Source organism: Mirounga leonina, unplaced genomic scaffold (genome assembly GCF_011800145.1).
Source record: "Mirounga leonina isolate KUSES-001 unplaced genomic scaffold, KU_Mleo_1.0 Mir_115, whole genome shotgun sequence".
NCBI classification, from domain to species: Eukaryota; Metazoa; Chordata; class Mammalia; order Carnivora; family Phocidae; genus Mirounga; species Mirounga leonina.
This window is the reverse complement of record NW_023270268.1, coordinates 43,714,128-43,736,919: the sequence shown is the minus strand read 5'-3', so window position 1 is coordinate 43,736,919 and position 22,792 is coordinate 43,714,128. Positions and strand designations below refer to the sequence as shown.

Below are 22,792 nucleotides of genomic sequence, written 5' to 3'. Positions count from 1 at the left end.
TTACTTTTTTCTTTCCTATGACATTCTTAAATCATGTTTTTGTTTTTGGTTTTTTTTTTTTTAAGATTTTATTTATTTATTTGAAAGAGAGTGAGAGAGAGAGACCATGGTGGGGGAGGGTCAGAGGGAGAAGCAGACTCCCTGCTGAGCAGGGAGCCTGATGCCAACTCGATCCTGGGACTCCAGGATCATAACCTGAGCTGAAGGCAGTCGCTTAATCAACTGAGCCACCCAGGCGGCCTTAAATTATGTTTTATAAATATTTTTTATTTCAACAGCACCTAAGAATATATTACCAATTACTATTTTAGTGACCAAAAACTACGACCAAAATACATTACCATGGCACAGCATTTAAAAGTACACAAAAAGTTTTTTTGATAGTCCAACTGCTATAATTATATTTACCAACTCAAAGATTACAGCAATTTTAAACCTTCTGGTCTATTGAATGGAAGTTATATGTCAGAAAATATCAAGTTCTGAAACCACCAAGCAGTGTTTCCCATGGTAATTATTTTTCTCTAATTTACTCAGAGAAAATTTGCGAAAACTAAGACTGTTATGTCGAGTGAGTATTTTCACTTCTTACTTCAGTTCATCAATAAATTATTCAATCTGTGGGATGGAAATTTTATATGAAGGATATCTGGGCTTAGAGCAAAAATCAGATTCAGAGTTAGGTCCAACTCTCATTTTATATTGACTAAAATAAGTATGAATTAATAGATTTTTTTTCAGCTTGCTTGATTGTCCTGGCTATGAAATTCTATGATGTGTTAGCATGACAAGTCCCTACTTCACTGCTAAGAAACTCTTTTTCTCAGGGGACCCCATTTAATTTTATTATAATAAAATTTATTTTTTTATTTTTTAAAGATTTTATTTATTTATTTGACAGAGAGAGACAGCGAGAGAGGGAACACAAGCAGGGGGAGTGGGAGAGGGAGAAGCAGGCTTCCTGCAGAGCAGGGAGCCCGACGTGGGGCTCGATCCCAGGACCCCGGGATCATGACCTGAGCTGAAGGCAGACGCTTACCGACTGAACCACCCAGGCACCCCTATTATAATAAAATCTAAAAAGAAGAATGACATCTCTCATCTTACTATTCTAACATCTCTGCACATAATTGTTTTAGAAGTGGCGTTTGTTACTACCTGACTGGAAAAAAAAAAGAACCTTGTGTTCCAGAAGAAAGTGTGTGGATAAACCGCCAAGTAGACAGGCATAGATACTTTTATACCCACACGCATAGATAAAAGACTGAAAAGAAATCCATGGAAAATGTTGACAGTGGTTATATGTAGATAATGGGATTATGAAGATTTTAATTTTGGGGGGTCAGTTTTCTTCTTATTTTTCAAATTTCCTACAATGAGCATGCATTGCTTTTATAAATATATTACAAGTAATTTAAAACAGATTCTTGCTTTCTTTTCACGTGATCACTGTTAACTTAAAAGTTCTTTGTGTATCTGCTTTCTCTGCGCAGTGAATCCCAGCTACATTTTGAACAAAGCCCAACCAGAATCGGAGGATCTTACAAAAAGCTAGTTTACCGTGAATATACAGATGCTTCCTTCCAAACACAGAAGGCAAGAGAGGAGCACCTTGGAATCCTTGGTAAAATTCTCTTCAGAGCTCTGCAGGGTTATAACCGCCGTTTATACATATTCTGTGCAATCAAAATAGTATTCACATCTCACAGTTTTAGAGATTTTAGGCTGTCATCTTACAACCTTATGAAAACAGTACATTCTGATTCACCCAATTTTAAACTACATTCTTTTGTCCCTATACATCCAATAAGAGTAATATATTCATGTGATCCAAAGTGACTTTCTAAGACCGTGAATCATCTCGAGCTCTTGCAGTCGGAGGCATTCCTGGTTCATAGCATTGTCTCTTTAATTTGTTCCTAGAAGAAACTTACTCAAGTAACACACCTGACAATTGTTTGTGAAAACCGAGGACAATTACTAATTCTGTTGGTCTCTAGGCCCTATTATTAAGGCAGAAGTGGGACAGATCATCAAGATCATTTTTTATAACAAGGCTTCCATGCCACTCAGCATTCAGCCTCATGGACTACGTTACAGAAAGAGTAATGAGGGCTCCTTCTACAAAACACCTGGAGGAAGTAAGTAATGTTTGAGGGAGGCCAAAACAAGCCACACTGCAATATAATGTCAGCTAGAAAATAAAATTTCTCCTCAAATCATGATGCAGCCCACTTTTCACATCATAACAGCACTGTGTCCTAATTATGGCCGTGATTCCTTCAGCCCCTTTCAACTGTCACCCAAGGTGCTACAAAGTGAGCAAGATACGGTCCTTGCTCTCAGAGATCTAACAGCCTAGACTAGGGTACTTCTGGTCCTAGGACCTATTTTACCAATATTTATTTCTTACTAGGTACTCCTCCACCCTCCTCACATGTAAATCCTGGCAAGATATTTGTCTATACATGGGAAGTTCCAAGATATGTGGGTCCTACCTCCTCAGATCCCAACTGTCTGACCTGGTTATACTATTCCTCAGTAAATATGATAAGAGACATCAACAGTGGCCTCGTAGGGCCTCTGCTCGTGTGCAGAAATGGAAGCCTTGGTAAAGATGGCAAACAGGTGAGTCATGGATCTATGTCCAGATAGGCCTTGGTGAGAGGTTGCCTGAGACAGAACTGCAGAGGCAAAGCAATGTGGCAGTCGGCAGGTTCAGTTTCTTCTGTGGGCTGATTTTCTCAATTCTATCCTTTTCTGAACTCCAGACCTGCACCTTCCTCTGCCCAGTGAGCACCCACCCTAGCGTGTACCAGACACCTCTATTTCCGCTTGACTGCTTTAACTCTTCATCTCCCTCTGGACAACCGCTACCTGCCCCTCTCTCCTTCACTCTGTCTCTTTTGTTAATGACGCCACCCAGCCCAGGATTTCCATCAACAACAACTCCTTTCTCACCTCCAACATTAGTCATCCACCTCCCAATACCACTGCCTTCTTGGGAGGTACCGTCCCCTCTTTCTGAACTCCTTTAACCTCCTGACTCCTGGTTCCACTCTCACCCTGCTTCACTGTAGCTCCACATCGCTTCTTTTCAAATCCAACTCTAGCGCGCTCCATACTCTGCAGTTGGCTGGCTCAGAAGTCAGCACAACAGACCCCTGTCGGCCCCTCCAGATTCATGCCTCCTTCCTTGCCACACTGTGCAGAATTAGCTTGTTAGTCTCTGAGGAAGAAAGGCTCATTCACATCTCTTTGATTTTGCCCTCTGCTCTCTATCGGGAATGGCCTCTCCTCACGGCTTTGCCTGCTGAGAGGGGAGACATTTTTAAAACTCCGACTGAAAGTTCCTTCCTGTCCTTCAGACAATATTCACTAGCTAAAGTGGTTTCTGTCAGTTACCATAGTTCCTTGCGTATGTTTCCATTGGAGCACTTATCCATGCAATTGTATTTATTGGCCTTTCTGTCCCACTAGACCATAAGTTCCTTGAAACCGTACGTGAGGGTTTTTTGTTTGTTTGTTTGTTGTTGTTTTGTTAATTTTTTGTGAAAACGACTGACCCTCTCTGGCGTGTAGTAGGTGCTTAGTAAATGTTTGAGGGATGAATTTCCCCTGTTCCTCACTCACAAGTGAACTAATATCTAATTTCTTTTTTGCACTTATAATTTATAAGGTAATAAAGCCTAATAAATCTCCCCAAATAAATATATGTATAATTGAATGTATATTTTATCTAAAAATGAGATGACATATTAACAGGCATCCATATAATTCAAGCATTATAAGTCTCATAATTCTTATAGCACATGTAATCTTTCTATTTATCCAAAAATATAAATATGTGTACATATTTAATTTCTTCATAAATGCTAAAAATGCAGACTTTCTAGAATTGAAAACATTTTATTTAACTCACTTTCTACAAAGCATCCTATGAAAAGCCACTATAAACATCTATGATCATAGAGTTTAGTTTTATGAAGTTCAGTTGTAGGGGTCCCTAGAGTAAGAGCTTTATATGAAAACAACTATAGATAATTCTCCTAACTTCTTAGTTCTGTGATAAATCCATTCACTGGGATTCATGCCTTTATCTGTGCCTGAATTTTCGAGGAGTATACAAAACACCTTGTGTAGGAAATCCTGTATGCAGATCAACTATTTGACTAGACTTTGTATATAGAGCATCTATATTTCATGTCTATTTCTTTTTCTATTCTCATCCACAGAAAGGAAAAGACAAAGAGTTTTACCTGCTTGCCACAATATTTGATGAAAATAAAAGTCATCTCTTAGATGAAAATATCAGAACATTTACAACAAGGCCTGAAAATGTGGATAAAAAGGATCCAGACTTCCAGAAGTCCAACCAGATGTATTGTGAGGGAACATGCAATTTACAAAATAAATGCATTAAGCACTTGTTTAATTTCATTATGTCTAAAGAATTACAGATTAAGAGAGACATACATTTTTCCCCAAGGATTGGCTAATATATTTCATGTTTCTTTTAAAGATAATTTCTCAACAAAAATACTATCTACTCGGATGATTATGTTAAATTCAACTTACTAAATACTTAACAATGCCTTGTTGGTGCACTATATTGTTTAGCTATTACTAAATGTGAGATAGAAAAGTCATGTATTTTTTTACTGCCAAATTTAGTGACACTGGTGGATGGAGTGTTTATTGAGTTAGGTGGTTGATTGGTTGGTTGGTTGGTTTTTGAAGACTGCAGGTGTAGGGGGAAAGGACTGGTCTAGAATCTAAAGACTTGGACTTTGATCTTAACTGTTCCAAAAATAAGCTTAATGACACTGGACAAGTAATTGCCTCTTTGGCCTTAGTTTCCTCAAATCTAAAAGGAAGGGGTGAACACAGATAATCTTGAGATTATCTTACATGATTGAGCTGCCTTAGGATTAGTCCTTTGTTGAGTTTGAAGAGATGCCAATTATCAATAAATTAAATATTCTTTTCTTTGTCCCCAATGTCTTGTAGCCATTAATGGATACATGTATGGAAATCTGCCTGGACTGGACATGTGCTTAGGAGACAACGTTTCGTGGCACGTTCTCAGTGTGGGATCAGAAAAAGACTTACATGGGATATATTTTTCAGGAAATACCTTCACTTCCTTAGGATCAAGGGACGACACCATAGCTCTGTTTCCCCACAACTCCCAGACACTTTTTATGACACCCGATTCCATAGGTAAGTAGTAGATCTTCTCTTTCACACTGAAATGTGCCCAAATTATGAAAAACAGTGTCTTGACATGCACTGAATATTATTCGTACAGAAAAAAGGGACCTTATATAAACAGTGTTTAAAAAGCCTTTCCCCTGCTCCATGTAATTTATAGGAGCAGTAATAATATCATTTCCCAGATCACAAAAATCCCCTCCACCCCTCTCGGTTTTCTCTTCCTGGGCTCCAGACTCTAAATCAATCCACACTCCTCAAAAGTGATGAAGATGCTTTGAAGCATTTTAACCTGTTTTCACTCTATTCTCTATCTGTTTGTTTCCCAGACCCACCGGTCTGCTTCTGCCTTCTCTCTACTCCTCTCCTTGCTGGCTTGGCTCTCTAGGGAAATGTTTTCACTTCAGTGAGGTCAATTGCTGCTGTGGCAAATTTTTCTTAATCAGAATACTGTTAGGGGTGTCAGAGGAACCTCCCCTCTGCTCTGAACTTAATACCCTCATTTGTAAAATAGGGATTGCAATAATTTACAATCTGCAAAAAGGAATAGACAAGGACCAGGTGAGATAGATGCAGCATAGTAAAGTGCCTGGCGTGTGTTAGACGTTCAATAAAATATTAGTTCCTTCATTTATCCTGCAGATCCACCTTCACCAAAATAAAATAAATAAATAAAACACAAATCCATTCATCTTGGTCAAAAACTACTGGCAAATCAAATGCTGGCTACACGATAAGCTAGCTACTCCATAAATGCCATGGGTTGGTATCTGAACTCTTGGTGATACCACAGATTCATTTGATTACATTTTCTACATGTAAAATTTTTTTTATTTTACTTTACAAACAAGCAGAGCCTGGGATTAAGAGCACTCAGAGGGAAACAAGAAAGAAATCTTTTCCAACACTCGTTCTCCTCTCCGCCCTGTGCACTCACCTGGTGGCAGGTGATTCCCTGCCCCCGCCCGCCCCACTTCTTCCTCTCCTTTTCCCTGGAGATGTTTTCCTGGACTTAAAAAAAAAAAATTGCTTTGTTCTTCATCTCTTTACTTAACGAGATCAGCTGCAGTAAACATGTGGAGACACCTGCTATGTGTCAAGCGCTGTGCTCTATGGGCATCAGTTCATTCTAAACAAATGCTTCTTCCCAAATCCTTGAGTCTGAAGGTTTTGTTCCTTGTCGGTCTTCCTGAATCTTACCCTCTGCAAAAAGTAACAGCAACAACAGAAACACGTACAGAGACAGAAGAAAGTATTGGTGATGATAAAGGTAACTTTGAGAAACAGCGTTGGCATGCGATGAGCATAAAATTACCAAAATCAAAGAAAGACAGCTTGAATTCAGGTGGAATATACTGGTCTGAACGAGGCTGGAGTTTTTTTGTTGTTGTCATTGCTTGGGGACTTGAAAGTGTGAGTCTGATCGCCTTCCACCGCTGCCACTCCGATCCAAGCCCCACCATCTCTCATGGATTACTTCGTAGCATCCTGACAGGTCTCCTTCCTTCCACACTTGCCCACTACCATCTGTTTCCCAAGGGTCCATGGGACCCAGCCCTCCAACCCACACCAAGCTTGTCTCCTCTCGCCCTTGCTCACTCCACTCCAGACCCACAGACCTCTGGGATGGTCTGCAGACACCAAACAGGCCCTCAGCTTAGAGATTTTGCTGCGTGTTTCCTCTGCCTGGGTCGCTCTTGCCGCGGATCCATCAGTCACCTCTCATCTTTGTCCAGGTGTCACCCTTCCATCAAGGCCTACCCTGATCATCCTATAAAATATTGCTCATTGCTCCCTGGAGCTCCCCCCTGCCCCGCCCCACCCTGCCCAGCATTCTCAATCCTTCCCACACCGGTCTGCCTTTTTTTAATCCATAGCATTTACCAGCTTCCAACATCCATTGATGTTACCTGCTATGTTTATCTCGGCAACACCCACCCACCCTGCCATATAAACCCTTAGGACATGGATTTTTAACTGTTTTGCTCACTGATGTTTCCCAAGTGCCTAGGAATAAGCCTGGCATAAAGAATAAGTATCTGTCAAATTAATGGAAAAAAAAAAAAACCAAATGGACTATCTTACTGTATTACGTTTGGGGGTTTATATCTTCTAGATGACTTCACAGAGAAAAGAAATCTGAATGCAAAGCTTTATGCATTCTTTTCTTACTCATCTCCAGGAACTTTTGATGTAGTTTGTATGACAACAGAGCACTATCTAGGAGGCATGAAGCATAAATACCACGTGAGGCAGTGTGAGAAGCCAAACCCTGATCAAACACAGTATGAGGAAGAGAAAACCATTTACATCGCTGCTGAGGAAGTTCTGTGGGATTATTCTCCTAGCAGGAAGTGGGAGAAACAACTGCAACATTTACAAGGAGAGAAGTATGGCAGTAACTTCCATCTCTAACCGAGAAGGGCTCCTTCTGGAGTCCTCCACCCTTTCTTTTCAGTCTCACACATGTGTGCACGTGTGTGCACATGTGTATTCGTGTGTATGGTGTGGGTGTGCATGATGGGTGTGTGTGCATGGTAAGTGCGAGGCACGTGTGGGCTTAGGATACGTTCCGTTACAAATCACAATGTATCTGTGTATCTTACCTTCAATTATAAATGACTTCAATTCTTTCTAAATATCTGCATCACTTATTTCTGTGCTTTGTTTCTCGCTTTCTTTTCACTCCTTGCATCCAGTCTTCCTGATGTGTATTACCATCCAGCTTGGTCACTCCAAGGTGTAATAAACATCACTTCAGCTACATTTAACATGTGGCATCAGTCAGATTTTCCTTTTGTCTTCATTTGTCTCTGTCAATCTCTCTTCTTCTGGGAACCTCAAATCGAAGACCTTTGTTTTTCTTTTTGTAAAACTTGATTTCTCTCTCTGATTTTCACTTTTTCTATTTATTCATTTATCAAAACTAAAATTTCATCCAGAAAATATGTTTTAAAGTACAGAATGAATATCCAGCCATCTTACCAGTATTAATACTTTTTTTTTTAAGAAGAAGAGGTGAAGTGGCCTCTAGACATTAATCAATTGTGTTGTTGCAATAAGGAGCTCTTCCATATGAGAATTTGTTTAATTTAATGGTTAAATTAACTAACTTTGTGGTTTTTTTGGTTTTGTTCTTATTTCCTTAAAGTAAAACAAGCATATATTTGGATAGAATTGGGACGTATCTTGGGTCCAAATACAAGAAAGTTATATACCGTCAGTATGATGATATCACATTCAAGAATCTAACACAAAGAACTGAAGATGAAAAACATCTGGACATACTAGGTATTGCTACACGATCAGACTGGTCTTCAGGTTTTTCTTCCTGTCCTCAGTCACCAGAGACTGTTGCACACCTTGAGGATATTGTTAACCTCCACCTTGACAGAGGAAAGGGCCTATAATGTTAATCCTAATTTGTTTGCCGATAGGCACTTTTACTGGGAAAAGAAAACTGATTCAAGGTTGTTTCATGGAAATTGAAGGGACCATAGAAAGTGAATGTGGTCAGTTTCAGATTACCTGGCTTCTTAGGACTCAAGAACTCTAGAGAGACTTCAGAAGTAGCATTTAGAGATCACTTCACTGATATTAAAATGAAGCCCAGAAGCCCTACTATAGTGAGAAGGGGGAACTCTTTGTTTAAATTTAAGTGTTTAATTTAAAGATTTTATTTATTTATTTTTATTTATTTGAAGAGAGAGATGTAGTGAGAGATGGAAGACAAGCAGGGGGGAGCAGGAGAGGGAGAAGCAGGCTTCCCACTGAGCAGGGAGCCGACGTTTGGCTCGATCCCAGGACCCTGGGATCATGACCTGAGCTGAAGGCAGACGCTTAATGACCGAGCCACCCAGGCAACCCTAAGTGTTTAATTTAAACATGTAAAGTGTTAATATTTAGTTTCATCTTCTGTCCAAGAGTGAGGAATATTGCAGCCCTTTCTTCTACCCTTGACAGGTCAGCTAGGAAAATTACAAGTCACCCCCAAGCACCTACATGCAACATTTCCCTAAGTCCCACAGCATTTCCAGAGGTCACATGATGTTTTCATGTGTCAAATGACACGTCTGTATGTTGCATAATATTTCGAGAAGTCACATGGCATTTCCATATGCTCAAATTTTATTTGGCTCCTGATATCTAAGTGTCTATTGGAGACTATTTTCTTCTTCTTTTTTTTTTTTAAGATTTTATTTATTTATTTGTTTATTTATTTGAGAGAGAGAGCGCGTGCACACACATACGTGCACACATTCGTGCAGAGGGAGGAACAGAGGGGGAGGGAGAGGGAGAGAATCTCAAGCAGATTCTGCACTGAGTGAGAAGCCCAACATGGGGCTTGATCTCACAAGCCTAAGATCATGACCTGAGCCAAAACCAAGAGTCGGACACCCAGGGTCCCCTATTAGAGACTATTTTCTGATGTGAGACCCTGAGATTTACATGCTGTTGGAGAAATTCTTACTCTTACTCTTCTTGGCTCCTCATTGACCTCTTGAGCTTGTCCCTTTGCAACCCCCAGAAGGAGGTCTGTGCTGTCCAGTTCCCCTTGCTATTGGGCGGGCTCCTATCTTTAGTAACAGCAGGATGTTAGTTTTTGCTAGGATTCTGGCTAAGTGCATCAAGATAGATAACACGACATGACCCTCTAGATTCCATTATTATTTATACAAAAAAAGAAAAAAACAACAACCACTTTACAGAAAAGGGAAAACAATTCTCTAGTGTTTGGGAAGGTGAAATGGCCATGGGGACAAAGAGAGGATGTCCCAAGCTAGAATCTAATGTCCAGTACGTATCTTCAGGGCTCTGATTTCAGTAATTATAGTACAAGTTTGAAGAGAATTCTTACTGCTTATTTCATCTCAAAACCATCCCTGTTTCAGAATTTTTAGAGTCAGTGACATAATCTGCTTCTAAATAGAAAGAAGATTTAAAACAATTTTTTTTTACCTCCAGTTCTTGGCCTGGGATGGAAGGGAGAGTGAATATAATGAAGGGGTCTTCAGTCTTGAGAGAGAGAAAAAAAAATCACTGTTGGTCAGTAACAAGGCCTCCAGCTCCTCCTAACTTTCCATTAAGGTGAAGGGGAAAAAGATAAAAGGTTTAAGTGATAAGGTTGGTCAAGAAAGAAAATAAAAGATTTCATTTCTAAATTGTGTGTTTTTGTAGGTAGTAACTGATGCTCATCAAAGTACGTTTTCTAAAGACTTAAATTTTCCAGGCAAAAACCATGTTTCATAAATCATCAATGATCCACTTGTTAAAAGTGTGTTTTATTTGGCTTGCATGTTAAGGAAAAAGGATAAAAATAAGTCGCTGTATAAATACTTAAGAGGACAAATGATTCATAATTTAAAATAAATAACAATTTCCACACGTTTTCCTTTTTATATTCCCTAGGTCCTTTAATATTTCTCACTCCTGGTCAAAAAATCCGAATTATCTTTAAAAATAAAGCCTCAAGACCATATTCGATTCACGCTCATGGAGTGAAAACAAACTATTCCACTGTTGTTCCAACACAGCCAGGTAACTGCTTCAGAAGAGGAAAGAAAGCTTCAGAGCTTTTATGCAGGACTATGTGCTAATGTCCTTTCTTAGGTATAGGTGTAGTTCTAGATGAGAGAGACCAGTGGACTAGTAGGAAGGGTCTAAAGAAGGAGTTGGGGAGCGAGTTCCTTTCGCAAGTCTTGAGTTTGCTTCCAGGATGGGTGCCATGAGCAAAACTACCCCGTGTATACAAGTCTCTTTTAGAACCACCTTCCCTCCCCTCTCTCCACCTGTCCAGCTGCCAGGTTTTCTTAGGCTATAGTCCATCTCTCCAACTCAAGTGCTAAAGTAGGAGTTGAATATACGATGCAGTGTGTGAAGAAGGGGGCAGGGGAGAGAGTCACTAAGAGGAAGTAATGAACCTCATGTATTAACATTTCTGTGGCATCACCACTGTACAGCATGCCATTCCACATACCTCAGACAAAAACAAATGCTTTTTTAACAAATTTTATTTATTTAGTTGAGAGAGAGAGAGCACAAGCAGAGGGAGAGAGAGACTCAGGCTCTCCGCTGAGCAGGAAGCCCAACGCGGGGCTCGATCCCAGGACCCCGGGATCATGGCCTGAGCTGAAGGCAGACTCTTAACTGACGGAGCCACCCAGGTGCCCCCAAAACAAATGCTTTTTAATATTAATGCCCAGGGAGCAGATCCTGAAATGAAAATTTGTGGGCAGATAGTGCTCTTGGGATCAAAGACAAAGAAACAGAATTGGGCAGGGGGAGAGCTTATGCAGAGATGCAGCCTCAATAGAAAGCCCAACCACCCCTAGAAGTTCTGAAGAGTGGGTGGTCCTCAGCTGTCCTGAGTTGGGGTGAGAAAGCTGGGCCTTTCTGTCCCTGCAGCTGTCATTGGATGTAAGCCTGGGTAAGGTGACTCTCTTCCACCAAGGCTGTCTCAGGAGAGGGTGGACAGCCTGTGGAGCAAAAATTCCTTCATTCTCAAAGGGGAACCTGGGAGGGACATCCAGAATCCAGTTGCCTACCAAAACAAGTAGTATCGAGGAAAGAGCCAAATTCAAAAAGGGAAGATGTGTGGGGCAGAGGGAGGAAAGAGAGATTTTGATGGCAGGTGAAATATTCCCTTTTGATTTTAAAAAAGAGACAGTCCCATGGTAGTGCTAACATGAATCTCCTATCCAAGGAGTTTGTAAGTCAGCACTCTGCTCTCAGTAGTCAGAGAAGGATCCCATTGGGTACATTCCACAAACACTGCTGAGTATCTGCTGAACCCAGGCACTGTGTGGTGTGGTGGAAGGGGAGGGCTGGTTCTAAGTAGACTGATTGTTAAAGATTTGGAAGCAGGGAAGTTGGGGATAGCATCAGTTAGTGGAGGTACTTGGGAAAATTAATTTAAGCCTCTGGAGGTGGGAGATGCACGATTATACAGCAAGGGGCAGGAGTGGAAGGAGGTGTCCCAAAGAACTTTTCTGAAATAGGCAAGAGTATAGGACTTAGATTCCGTAGGGCTAAGGCAAATGCTCTGGGAGCAGGGAAGAGCCCCATGTGATCTATAAATTGGAAGGTTCAGAGCTGGAATTCAAAACAAGTCTGTCGCGTTTCAAAGCCTACATTATCTTCACTGCAATAAATATTTGTTGAACAAATAAGTTAGATATGTAACGACTGACATTTTTCAATGGCAAAATCACTATAAGGTTTTGATTCAGTAACCCTGAGAACATGAGAGCCAGCTGTGATAGTTATATCAGCTTCACCCTGGGACCCAAGTAATGCCTTATTTGGACCATCTTGTCTAATCCCTAAATTCCCATTTTATGCTCAGGAGGAAACAGAAGGCTCAGAAACTGTAAACACATTGACCAAGACCACAAAGCTAGGAACAGTAGAGCCAGAAGTGAAAACCAGGACTATGCTGCCTAATATTTGTATAGCTTTGGGGTTTGCTCGTTATCTGGTTCTCCACAAAAACATGTGCTTTAAAAGATTCTGTTTATATGCACTGTTATTTGTCTATTTTAGGAGAGATCCAAACATACATTTGGCAGATTCCTGAAAGATCTGGCCCTGCCTCAAAGGACTTTGAGTGCATACCTTGGTTTTACTATTCGACCGTGGATGTGATTAAGGTAAACTTTAAATCAAGTCATCGTTTTCCTCCTATCTCTTCTTAGAAATTATAATGGAAGAAAGAAGGAATTTGTGTTAAAAAAAAATCTTAGTTCTATGTAATCTTTCATTTAAGCAACATAAATACTGCTCAGCTTTTAATTCTACAGATGTTTGCATTTTCCAAGAGCAAAATCATTGCGTTATGGTTACTTCGATTCACGATACTTTTCCAACATGTCACTGTGAATTGGAAAATATAATATCCTCTTGTTTTGTTGGATTTGGATTACAGAAAACAGTATGGAGTTAAAAGTCTCTGATGAATGAGAAATAAACACATACAGATGTATATATTTTTTTAAGCCATCAATGCTCGAGTTCAGTTTATTTTCACTTAACAACAACAACAAAAGGCTCATCTCCAGACTTTTAGTTATTTTGGCTTGCTTTCTGCCTAGAACCTACACGGACATTCAACCCCAAACCAAAATGAGTATAAACAAACTAAGGCTCTCAGCTGGAAGCGGCTCTGGGAGCAGGGGTATCACATGGCCAAGGATCCCAGACCTTTAGACTTCGCGGCTGGCCAACTCCAAGGCCGAGAAATTCTAATTAAAAACAAAGCTCTGGGTTTTTTGTTGTTGTTGCGAGCTAAATCCACTGAGGAATGTGACTAAAATCCCTCTCAGGAGTTAGTGGTTCTCATCAGACTTCAACTCGAGTGAGTGAGCTGACCGCTTTTCCTTAGTCAAGGATGCAACATGTCAAACATCTTCTTCCTTACTCTCAGAATCCTAGTAACTACAAACTCAGGATCTGACCTCGCTAGAACTCAACCTTGATTCGACTCGTTTCTCTGGTTGGGGGACATTTTTAGTTTTGGGCACAGCTGACAATCTTGCTTTTCCTCTGCAGGATCTTAACAGTGGACTGGTAGGCCCTTTGATCGTATGTCGCAAAAACACCAAAGCCAGCATAGTTCACCGTGTGCTCCACTTTATGATTTTTAATGAGAACAAATCCTGGTACTTCGAAGAAAATGTTAACACCTATTCTTCAGATCCGAACAACATAGACAGGAATGATAAACTGTTTGACCTCAGCAACCAAATGCACGGTAATGTCCACTAGCTGCCTCAGCAGCTGGAGCTTGTGGGGTGTCCCACACAAAGGGAGCAGATGAAGGTTCACCCTTGGCCGACTCAGCAGTTTAGAGAAAGCAATCGCATGGGGCTGTGGCATAGATCCCGTGGACCAGGGGCTGGTAAACTTTTTCCATAAAGGACCAGAGAGTAAAGAGCATAGACTTGTAAACCACACAGTCCCTACCGGAGGCTACATTTTACTCTGCCATGGGGCACAAAGGCAACCACAGACGAGACATAAAGAAATGGAAGTGGCTACGAGCCAATAAAACTTCCTTTATGGACACTGAAGTTTGTATTTCATATAATTTTCACATGTTGGGAAATATTCTTTTTGGTTGTTTGGTTTTTTCCAACCACTTGGAAATTTAAAAACCACCCTGTACTCATGGGCCACAGAAAAACAGGAAACGAGAGGGCTGGATCTGGCCTAAGGGCTGTAGACTTAGCAGTGAGGCAAATTCCAACGCTTCTGGAACCATGCAGGTGATGTAAAACCAAGAATACCAGCTATCATTTCTGGAGGGATTTCCTACACACTTGTCTAAGTGTCTTACCTGAACGGACACAGGGAGAGGTGGGGCTTGTGGCAAACTGGAGAGCACATGGCCCCATCCCATCTTCCCACCAAGCAGAACTTTAAAAAACTCCATGATCATCAACCAAAATTCTTTTGTAGGTGGCTTGTGACTAGGCACATCCTGCTTTTTTATATCCCCCTCCCATCTAGAATCATAGTAATGAGACAATTATTCAGAGAAAAAGCACATAAACAATCTCACTGAATTATAGTCACATTCAGTCAGACTTCTGGTCCCAGTCCTTTCACTGGAGGAAGCTTGGGGACGCGACTAGATGAGGGATCCTTAAGTAAGGCAAACCCAAATGTGATCTTTTTCAACTTCTTCATTCCCCCCCCCAAGATACATATAGTAAATTTGAAATTAATTCAAGGACTGCATCCTTGCTACCCATCATCTTTTAATAAGCCTCGTGGAGGGCACAGAGCACTATACTCGTGCTGAGGAGATACGAAGGCCAGTTAGATGAGGCATCTTCTCTCAAGTTGCTCACAGAACAGGGCCAGCCTATCTCTGCTGACTTGGCGGGGGCGGTGGGGGAGGGGGGGTTGCTGTAACAGAAATACAAACACAGTGCTCTCTCACAGAGAGAGAGAGCACAAGTAGGCAGAGCGGCAGGCAGAGGGTGAGGGAGAAGCAGGCTCTCCGCTGAGCAGGGAGCCCCATGCGGGGCTGGATCCGAGGATGTTGGGATCATGACCTGAGCTGAAAGCAGACACCTAACCAACTGAGCCACCCAGGAGCCCAAGTTGAGTATTTAAAGATGCATGGGAGTCTGTCTAGTAGAAAGGGAGGGGAATGACATTCCATGTAGCCGGAAGAATGTGACCTAAGAAAGAAAGAAAAGAAAAGCCTACAGAATTGTGCAAGACCTTGACTACCCTGTTAAGGATTTAGACTCGATCTAAATTGGGGTTTCTCAAGCCTGCCACTATTCATATTTCAGTCTGGTAACTATTGTGGGGGGCTGTCCTGTGCATCGTAAGATGTTTAGCAGCATCCTTACCCTCCGACCCCTGGGAAGCCAGTAACACCCTCCCCCCAAGTTGTGCAACCTCAAAATGTCTCCAGACATGGCCAAATGTCCTCTGCAGGACAAAATCCAGTCCAGAACCACTGTGCCGAAGGCACTAAAGGCACCGAACGAGGGAACAGCAGGAAGAGGTGTGTATTGGAGGAACGGCTCTGGCACTCAGCTAGGCCTTTGTGCTCCCCCTGTAGTCCTAGCAGCACCAGCATCGCTTGGGAGCTTGTTAGAAATGCAGAATTTCAGGTGAAACAGACCTAGGACGTCATAATCTGCACTGGAACAAGATTCTCAGGGCACATGCACATTAAAGTCTGAGAAGCATGGTCTAAAGCAGAGTCTCCTAGTTTTTTCTATTATATCCCTCCATCAGCTAAAAGTTAGAACCCAACCTCCCTAGATATATGGTTATAAATCATATATTTGTACCACTGTATTAATGCATGTTTGGCATTTCAAAAGATGAACACAAAATAGAAAAGCAAAAAGGAGGAAATATATATATAATTATATATATAACTATATGTAACTATATAATTAAATTAACAATGATTATATAAAATATTTTATTAAAATTTATTTTAATATTTAATCATTAAATCTCAAATAATATTTAATGTTTATTAATTATTATTTATGTGTAATTATATATAAAATATTAATTATATAATTTATATAATATATAATTTATATAACATATAATTTATATAGTTTATATATAACTATACATAATTTATATAGTTTTTATATAAATTTATATAATTTATATATTTATATATTTAAATTTAAATTTAATTTAAATATTATATATTTATATATTGATATTCATATTTTATATTTATATATAATTTATATATAACTTATATAAATTTATATAATTTATATATTTATATATTTAAATTTCAATTTAATTTAAATATTATATATTTAAATATTGATATAATTTAAATATTATATATTGATATATTGATATGTTGATATCTTGATAGTTATATATTAATCTATAATTTCATTATAGATTATTATTATATATTAATATTCATATGTTATATACTATATAGTTATATATGATTAATGATTAAATTATATATTATATACATAATTATATAATTAAATTAATATTTTCTTCCTATTACTCTTTGGAAACCACTCCTGTAGAGGATTAGAGAGAGAGAGCGGGAAAGACAAAAGGCCCAGACCTCAACTAAAAGGCCATTCTAATCATACCAGTGACAGATCATGAAGGTCTGAGCAGTTAAAGAAGAACACACTCAATTTCTAAGCCTCTTGTGACCACTTTAAATATACTTTAAATATATAGACATGTTTAAGTATCCATCAATTTAAGTATCCATAGTGGTGAAATATTCTAGTGCAACCCAATTATTTAAAGCAAAGTCAATGCTTCATTTCCTCAGGCAAGAAAAACTCTCTAGAATTAGACTCACCCACATGAATGGATGGCTTGGTCATGTTTAACAGCTTCCTTAGGCTGACTTTAACATCCTCATGGCTTCCGAAAACATCTGTGATACTTTCTATGAGACGTTTTTTTTTAAACCTACATTATTTTAAATATTTGTTGAATATAATAAATTGTGTCCCCTCACAGCAATTAACGGAAGACTGTTTAGAAATAACCAAGGTCTGACGTTCCACGTTGGGGATGAAGTGAACTGGTATCTGATTGGCATGGGGAGTGAATTTGACCTGCACACAGTTCACTTTCACGGCCACAGCTTTGAATACACGGTAAGAGCCCTGGGCAGCTTTGTTTAATTATTGTTGTGTCTTGTGAAGCAGTTACTGGGGCAGCATGGCAGGATAACAAGACTAGAAAGGAAATGACCCAGCCAGAACTGAAGTTCAATACCTACAATCTATAACATATCAGGTGCATGTAAATAATTATACATTTAGCTCTTTGTGTCCCATGGACACTCAGTAAATGTCTACGAATGAATGAAGTGCACTTCTCACTCTAATATGGTGTTACTTGATAGGTAAATAAGACTTCTATAATCATCTCGAGTTTCACCCTTTCTATCCCAACTTTTTTTTTTTTTTCAAACACTTAGTAGCATAAGAGAAAAACACTTGGAACACTCATACATTTTGCCACATTTTCTTTCTCTATTTTTCTGAACCCAATTTAAAGTAAATTGCAAACATCATGGTTCTTCACCTCTAAATACTAAATAAAGCCATATGCATCCTAAGACTAAGGAGAATCTCTGCACCATCGTGATAACATTACTATCCCCCCAATGTTAACATTAATTCAGTAATATAATCTATCATATAATCCATTCAAATAGCCCCAGTTGTCCCCAAAATGCTCTTTCTAACCATTTTGTTTTGTTTTGTTTTTAATTCAGGATCTAATTATCTATACATAGCCTTTGGTTGTCATTGTCATCTCTCTCCTAAAAAAGAGGGGTTTTTTTTTTTTTTCTCGATCCTTCATGGCATTTCATTTTTGAAGTGTCCAGGTCAGTTGCTTTGTAGAATGCCCCATATTCTGCCTTGGTCTGATAGTTTCCTCATGATCAGATCCATGTCAAACATTCTTGACATGAACAGTACATAGGTGATATTATGTGCTTCCCATGCATCACACCAAGAAGTACATCCTGACAACAGGTGCTGACATTGTTGGGGTTGTTTGATAACTTTATTGAGGTGAGGTCTACAATTTCTCTCCATTTACAAAAGCATCATCTTTCCCTTGTAATTAATAAGCAAGCTGTGAAGTGATTTTTTAAGCAAATTTTTTCTCCAAATATATTTCACCTTGTAGTTATAAAAAGGATCCATTGATGATTATTGCCAGAATCAATTTTTACAGTGGGAGTTATAAATGGTAGCTTTCTAATTCTATCATTCCTTCAGCATTTGTTATAAAATAAAAATGTGGAATTAGGTGACAATTGGCTTTGTGGTAACTTTTTAAAATAATTATCTTCATCTTTTTCTCTTTTATGTGTTCTTAGTCTCTTTATATCTCTGTCCGAATTGCTTTTCCCCCACCACACCTTCATATTCTTTACCATTGTTGTTTTACTGACCATCTTTGCCTGACCATTTCTCTAATTTATTACAAGTATTTTAAGGTTTATCCTTTCTCTTTTCAGTGTCCAAGTTAGTGTCATTTATTTACTTGAGGAGCATTTTCTTTATCTCTTCATCCTAGTCCCTTATATAAACATTAATGTACAATTGAGCACCAATTATATCTCATGCATTTGACACCTCATTTGGTCCAGACACTTGGCATAATACAGTCCATCTTTTGGCATTGATAAAAGTTTCACATAAAGCCTTCCTGGATTCTAGATGTATTATGTTCATAGCTTCTGTAATGCTCAGAGCCTATCTTAGCCAAATTCCATGAGTCTGCATGACTTGTTTTGCACCAAATTTTTATCAATGTGCTGCTTTCTTTTCTGTCCTTTAATGAACACATTTATTCTTCTTTAACTTACTTGTTTTGGCTTAAAAACCATTTTTATTATTCTAGAGAATTTTACATGACAAAGTAGACAGAATAATATAATGAACTCCTTTACCCACCACCCAGGGGCCAACAATCATGACCTTCCTGTACTTCCCTCTACATTCCTCAAATTTTAGAAGGAAAAGCCTTGATACGAGGGTTGTTATTCATAAGTGTTTACATAAGACTTTAAAAATTAGAACAAAAGAGAGAGATTTAAACTCTGGTTATAGTTTCTACAGTACGTTTGATGTTTAGTTCAGATCAGTTCAGTTCAGCAAATGCCTCTGACATTCCTAGAACCATGCCAAGAGTTGTGTGGAGAAGAGAGGAAATCAAAAGAGTTAGCTCTCAGGGGCTAGCTCTGCAAAATGATTATTATAAGGCATCAAATTAAGTGGAATTTGTGGTAACATTTCTATAATGTTAATTAAAGCTAACCTTGATTAAGTACGTCTTATGTGCCAAATGCTATGCTTAGTTCTTTGCATGGATTTCTCATTGAGGATTCCCAGAGATAGGCACTATTTTATCACTGTTTTATAAGGGAACGAAATGAAGGATTAACAAGACAAAGAACTTTCCCGTAATCAATAAGGGGTAGAAGTAGGATTTGAACCCCAGCTCTAGAGTCCCTCACTCTTAACCTCTTCACAAAACTGCTCTTTTCAGAGCAATCCTATTAAATTTAAGAAACAAAATGAACAAAGAAAAGAAGAGACAAACAGAAAACCAGACTCTTTTTTTTAAAAAAAAGATTTTATTTTATTTATTTATTTGAGAGAGAGAGAGAGCACAAGAGGGGGTAGGGTCAGAGGGAGAAGCAGACTTCCTGCTGAGCAGGGAGCCCGATGCAGGACTTGCTTGACATCTGTCCTCTCCTCAAATTATTCCAGACCCCGTCTTGAGCTGTACTCTTTAACATACCCCCATCCTCCAAATACCTCCCATTGCATTATTCAGAGCAATTCATCTCCTTCCTATGCTCTTCCAAATCCATCCTAATCCAGTCAGGCCAGGCCCCAGAGCCTCGTCTTTCAAAATCAAAGTAGCATGCCGAGGAGGTAGTCTTCTGAACATCTGGTTCTCTGCTTAGGAGAACAAATAGCCCTTAAGGCCCTCAGTCTTCAGTCCTGACCCCAGAAGGCAGATGAACTCCTCTCCCTCCTGTAACCATGAGTTTTCCCGATTAGCTATATCTCAAGAAATGGTCATCTTCACATCACCAACATCCTTAGTTAGAAAAACTTCAGCTAAAGATGAATGGATAAAGAAGATGTGGTATATATATACAATGGAATATTATGCAGCCATCAAAACATGAAATCTTGCCATTTGCAATGACGTGGATGGAACTAGAGGGTATTATGCTAAGCAAAATAAGTCAATCAGAGACAGACAAGTATCATATGATCTCACTGACATGAGGAATTTTAGAAACAAGACAGAGGATCATAGGGGAAGAGAGGGAAAAATGAAACAAGACAAAACCAGAGAGGGAGACAAACCATAAGAGACTCTTAATCTCAGGAAACAAACTGAGGGTTGCTGGACTGGAGAGGGTTTGGGAGGGATGGGGTGGCTTGGTGATGGACATTGGGGAGGGTATGTGCTATGGTGAGCACTGTGAATTGTGTAAGACTGAATAATCACAGACCTGTACCCCTGAAACAAATAATTCATTATATGTTAATAAATAAATTTTAAAAAATTAAATTAAATTTAAAAAAAGAAATAATTCAGTTAAAACTTTTGGGATTTGTAAGACCAGATGTTGTCTGAAATCTAGAGCTTTCTTCTGCAGGAGACCCTGACAAAGTATCTAACACCAAGAATGACACAAGATCTCTTTAGAGTGAGATGTTTCTCTGTGGCCCATTCCTGAAATGTTCTCAGACTTGTTCCTCCTCTAAACCCTCACTTGTACTCAGAGGAGAAGTGCAATGGCACCTAATGCTTTCTAATTGTCGTCTAACAAAGCATATTAGAATTGATAGGATGTATAAATGACTACTGCCTTTTTTAAGTTACTTAGTGGTGTTTTGTCTCCTTACTGAGGATACGGGACTGTATCGCTCTGACGTTTATGACCTTCCTCCTGGAGTATATCAGACTGTAAAAATGTATGCAAGAGATGTTGGGACCTGGTTATTTCATTGCCATGTTAGTGTTCACATTGAGGGTGGAATGGAGAGCACTTATACTGTAATCGAATGAAAAGGTAAGCCAAATTAATTTGAAGTGATCATATTTAAATAAATTCAATGTTTATATAAGGGTATCTGATCCACTGAACATTTACATGATCCGACACGTGACTCATTCATTCAAAGATTCCTGTTTTGTGGGGTGCCTGGGTGGCTCAGTTATCCACCACCAAATTCAGATTCCACCAGATCAAGTGGTGTCTGACTCTTGATTTCTGCTCAGGTCATGACCTCAGGGTTGTGAGATCGAGCCCCTCATTGGGCTCTACACTCAGCAGGGAGTCTGCTTGAGATTCTGTCTCTCCCTCTCCCTTTGCCCTTCCCCACCACACTCTCTCTCATTTTCTCTCTCTCCCTAAAAGAAAGAAATAAATCTCAAAAAACCCCCAAAGATTACTGTTTTGAGATGACCAAGAAACTGGTTTTATCTTCTTTCTCAAACTTAGATAACTGTTTCTGATCTGATAAAAGATACTCTAGAGTTAAATGTGTTATTTCCAGATTCATACAACATATGCATAAGGATTTGAACAATTTATAGAAGATGAAACACAAATGATTACTGAAACTATAAAGATATCTAACCTTGCTAATAATCAAATCACTTAAACATTGCATTTAAATAACAGTCAGATACAGTTGTTGGGTAAGTAAGCCATTGATTTGGCAACGATTTCTTTTTTCAAAGATAATATCAGTAACAGTGTGGTGAGATGGGCATTACATATACTCTGGTGGAAGTATAAAGTGTTTCTACAACTCTTGAAAAAAACTAAATAATGATTACATATTTTTTCATATTCAAGTGACAATTTCTTCTCATTCTTATCTCCCCTTTCTCCAACACATTTTACTAGCAACTTTAGGATGAAAACAGTATCTTCTTCTCTGAGACTTTCATCAGTTCCTTAGTTACTTAGGCTATCCATGAGGTCATTACCCTTTAGTCTCTTGATACGATGATTGTAATATTTTGACTCAGTTACTTCTTAGAACATCATGAAACTTTCTTTTCCGCAGCATAAATATCTTTCTCATACGAGTGTTGACAAGTCCATGAGCAGAGCGAAAGCTGCTGAAGAAGAAACACCAGAGATAAAGGAATCTAGGAGGGCCTGGCTGAAGACTCATGGCAATCTACCAGGAAAACGAGCTTGAAATAAATTTTTTTTTTGTCCGTTTTGTGTGTGAGCTGCTTCCTCTTTCTATAAACGGTGTCACTGGAGTAGAGTCTGTAGTGGTGTAACAAGGTTTTCAACACATAGCAAAGGGTGTGAGCAAGAGGAACAAAGAGAGCAGGTACAATCTGAAGTCTAGCTCAGTTAGAAAAAAAAATACACAATCCAAGACTAACCCTGCACCATCAGCAAGCATCAAAAAAAAAAAAATGTAATTCTCATAGCATGGTTGAAAATTTGTATCAGTCTTTTAAATGCAAATCCATGTATTGTTATTAGACTGCAGGTTACAGAATGTATAAGTGGCAGTCT

The 22,792-nt window shown here is 39.1% G+C and overlaps 1 protein-coding gene across 1 annotated transcript in view; it reads left to right on the top strand.

Annotated features, from left to right (window-relative positions):
• LOC117999426 (ceruloplasmin-like) overlaps window positions 1-22,449 on the top strand; it is a 30,020-nt gene extending 7,571 nt beyond the window's left edge. Inside the window, exons 7-20 of the mRNA XM_034988526.1 lie at window positions 1,494-1,624; window positions 2,001-2,126; window positions 2,259-2,285; window positions 2,417-2,628; window positions 4,236-4,386; window positions 5,011-5,223; window positions 7,397-7,604; window positions 8,366-8,505; window positions 10,624-10,752; window positions 12,757-12,863; window positions 13,762-13,963; window positions 17,212-17,351; window positions 21,154-21,316; window positions 22,323-22,449. Of these exons, the coding sequence (XP_034844417.1) occupies window positions 1,494-1,624; window positions 2,001-2,126; window positions 2,259-2,285; window positions 2,417-2,628; window positions 4,236-4,386; window positions 5,011-5,223; window positions 7,397-7,604; window positions 8,366-8,505; window positions 10,624-10,752; window positions 12,757-12,863; window positions 13,762-13,963; window positions 17,212-17,351; window positions 21,154-21,312 (1,945 nt within the window). The 3' untranslated portion in view covers window positions 21,313-21,316; window positions 22,323-22,449. The remainder of the gene's footprint in view (window positions 1-1,493; window positions 1,625-2,000; window positions 2,127-2,258; window positions 2,286-2,416; window positions 2,629-4,235; window positions 4,387-5,010; window positions 5,224-7,396; window positions 7,605-8,365; window positions 8,506-10,623; window positions 10,753-12,756; window positions 12,864-13,761; window positions 13,964-17,211; window positions 17,352-21,153; window positions 21,317-22,322) is intronic.
• Window positions 22,450-22,792: the final 343 nt, after the last annotated feature.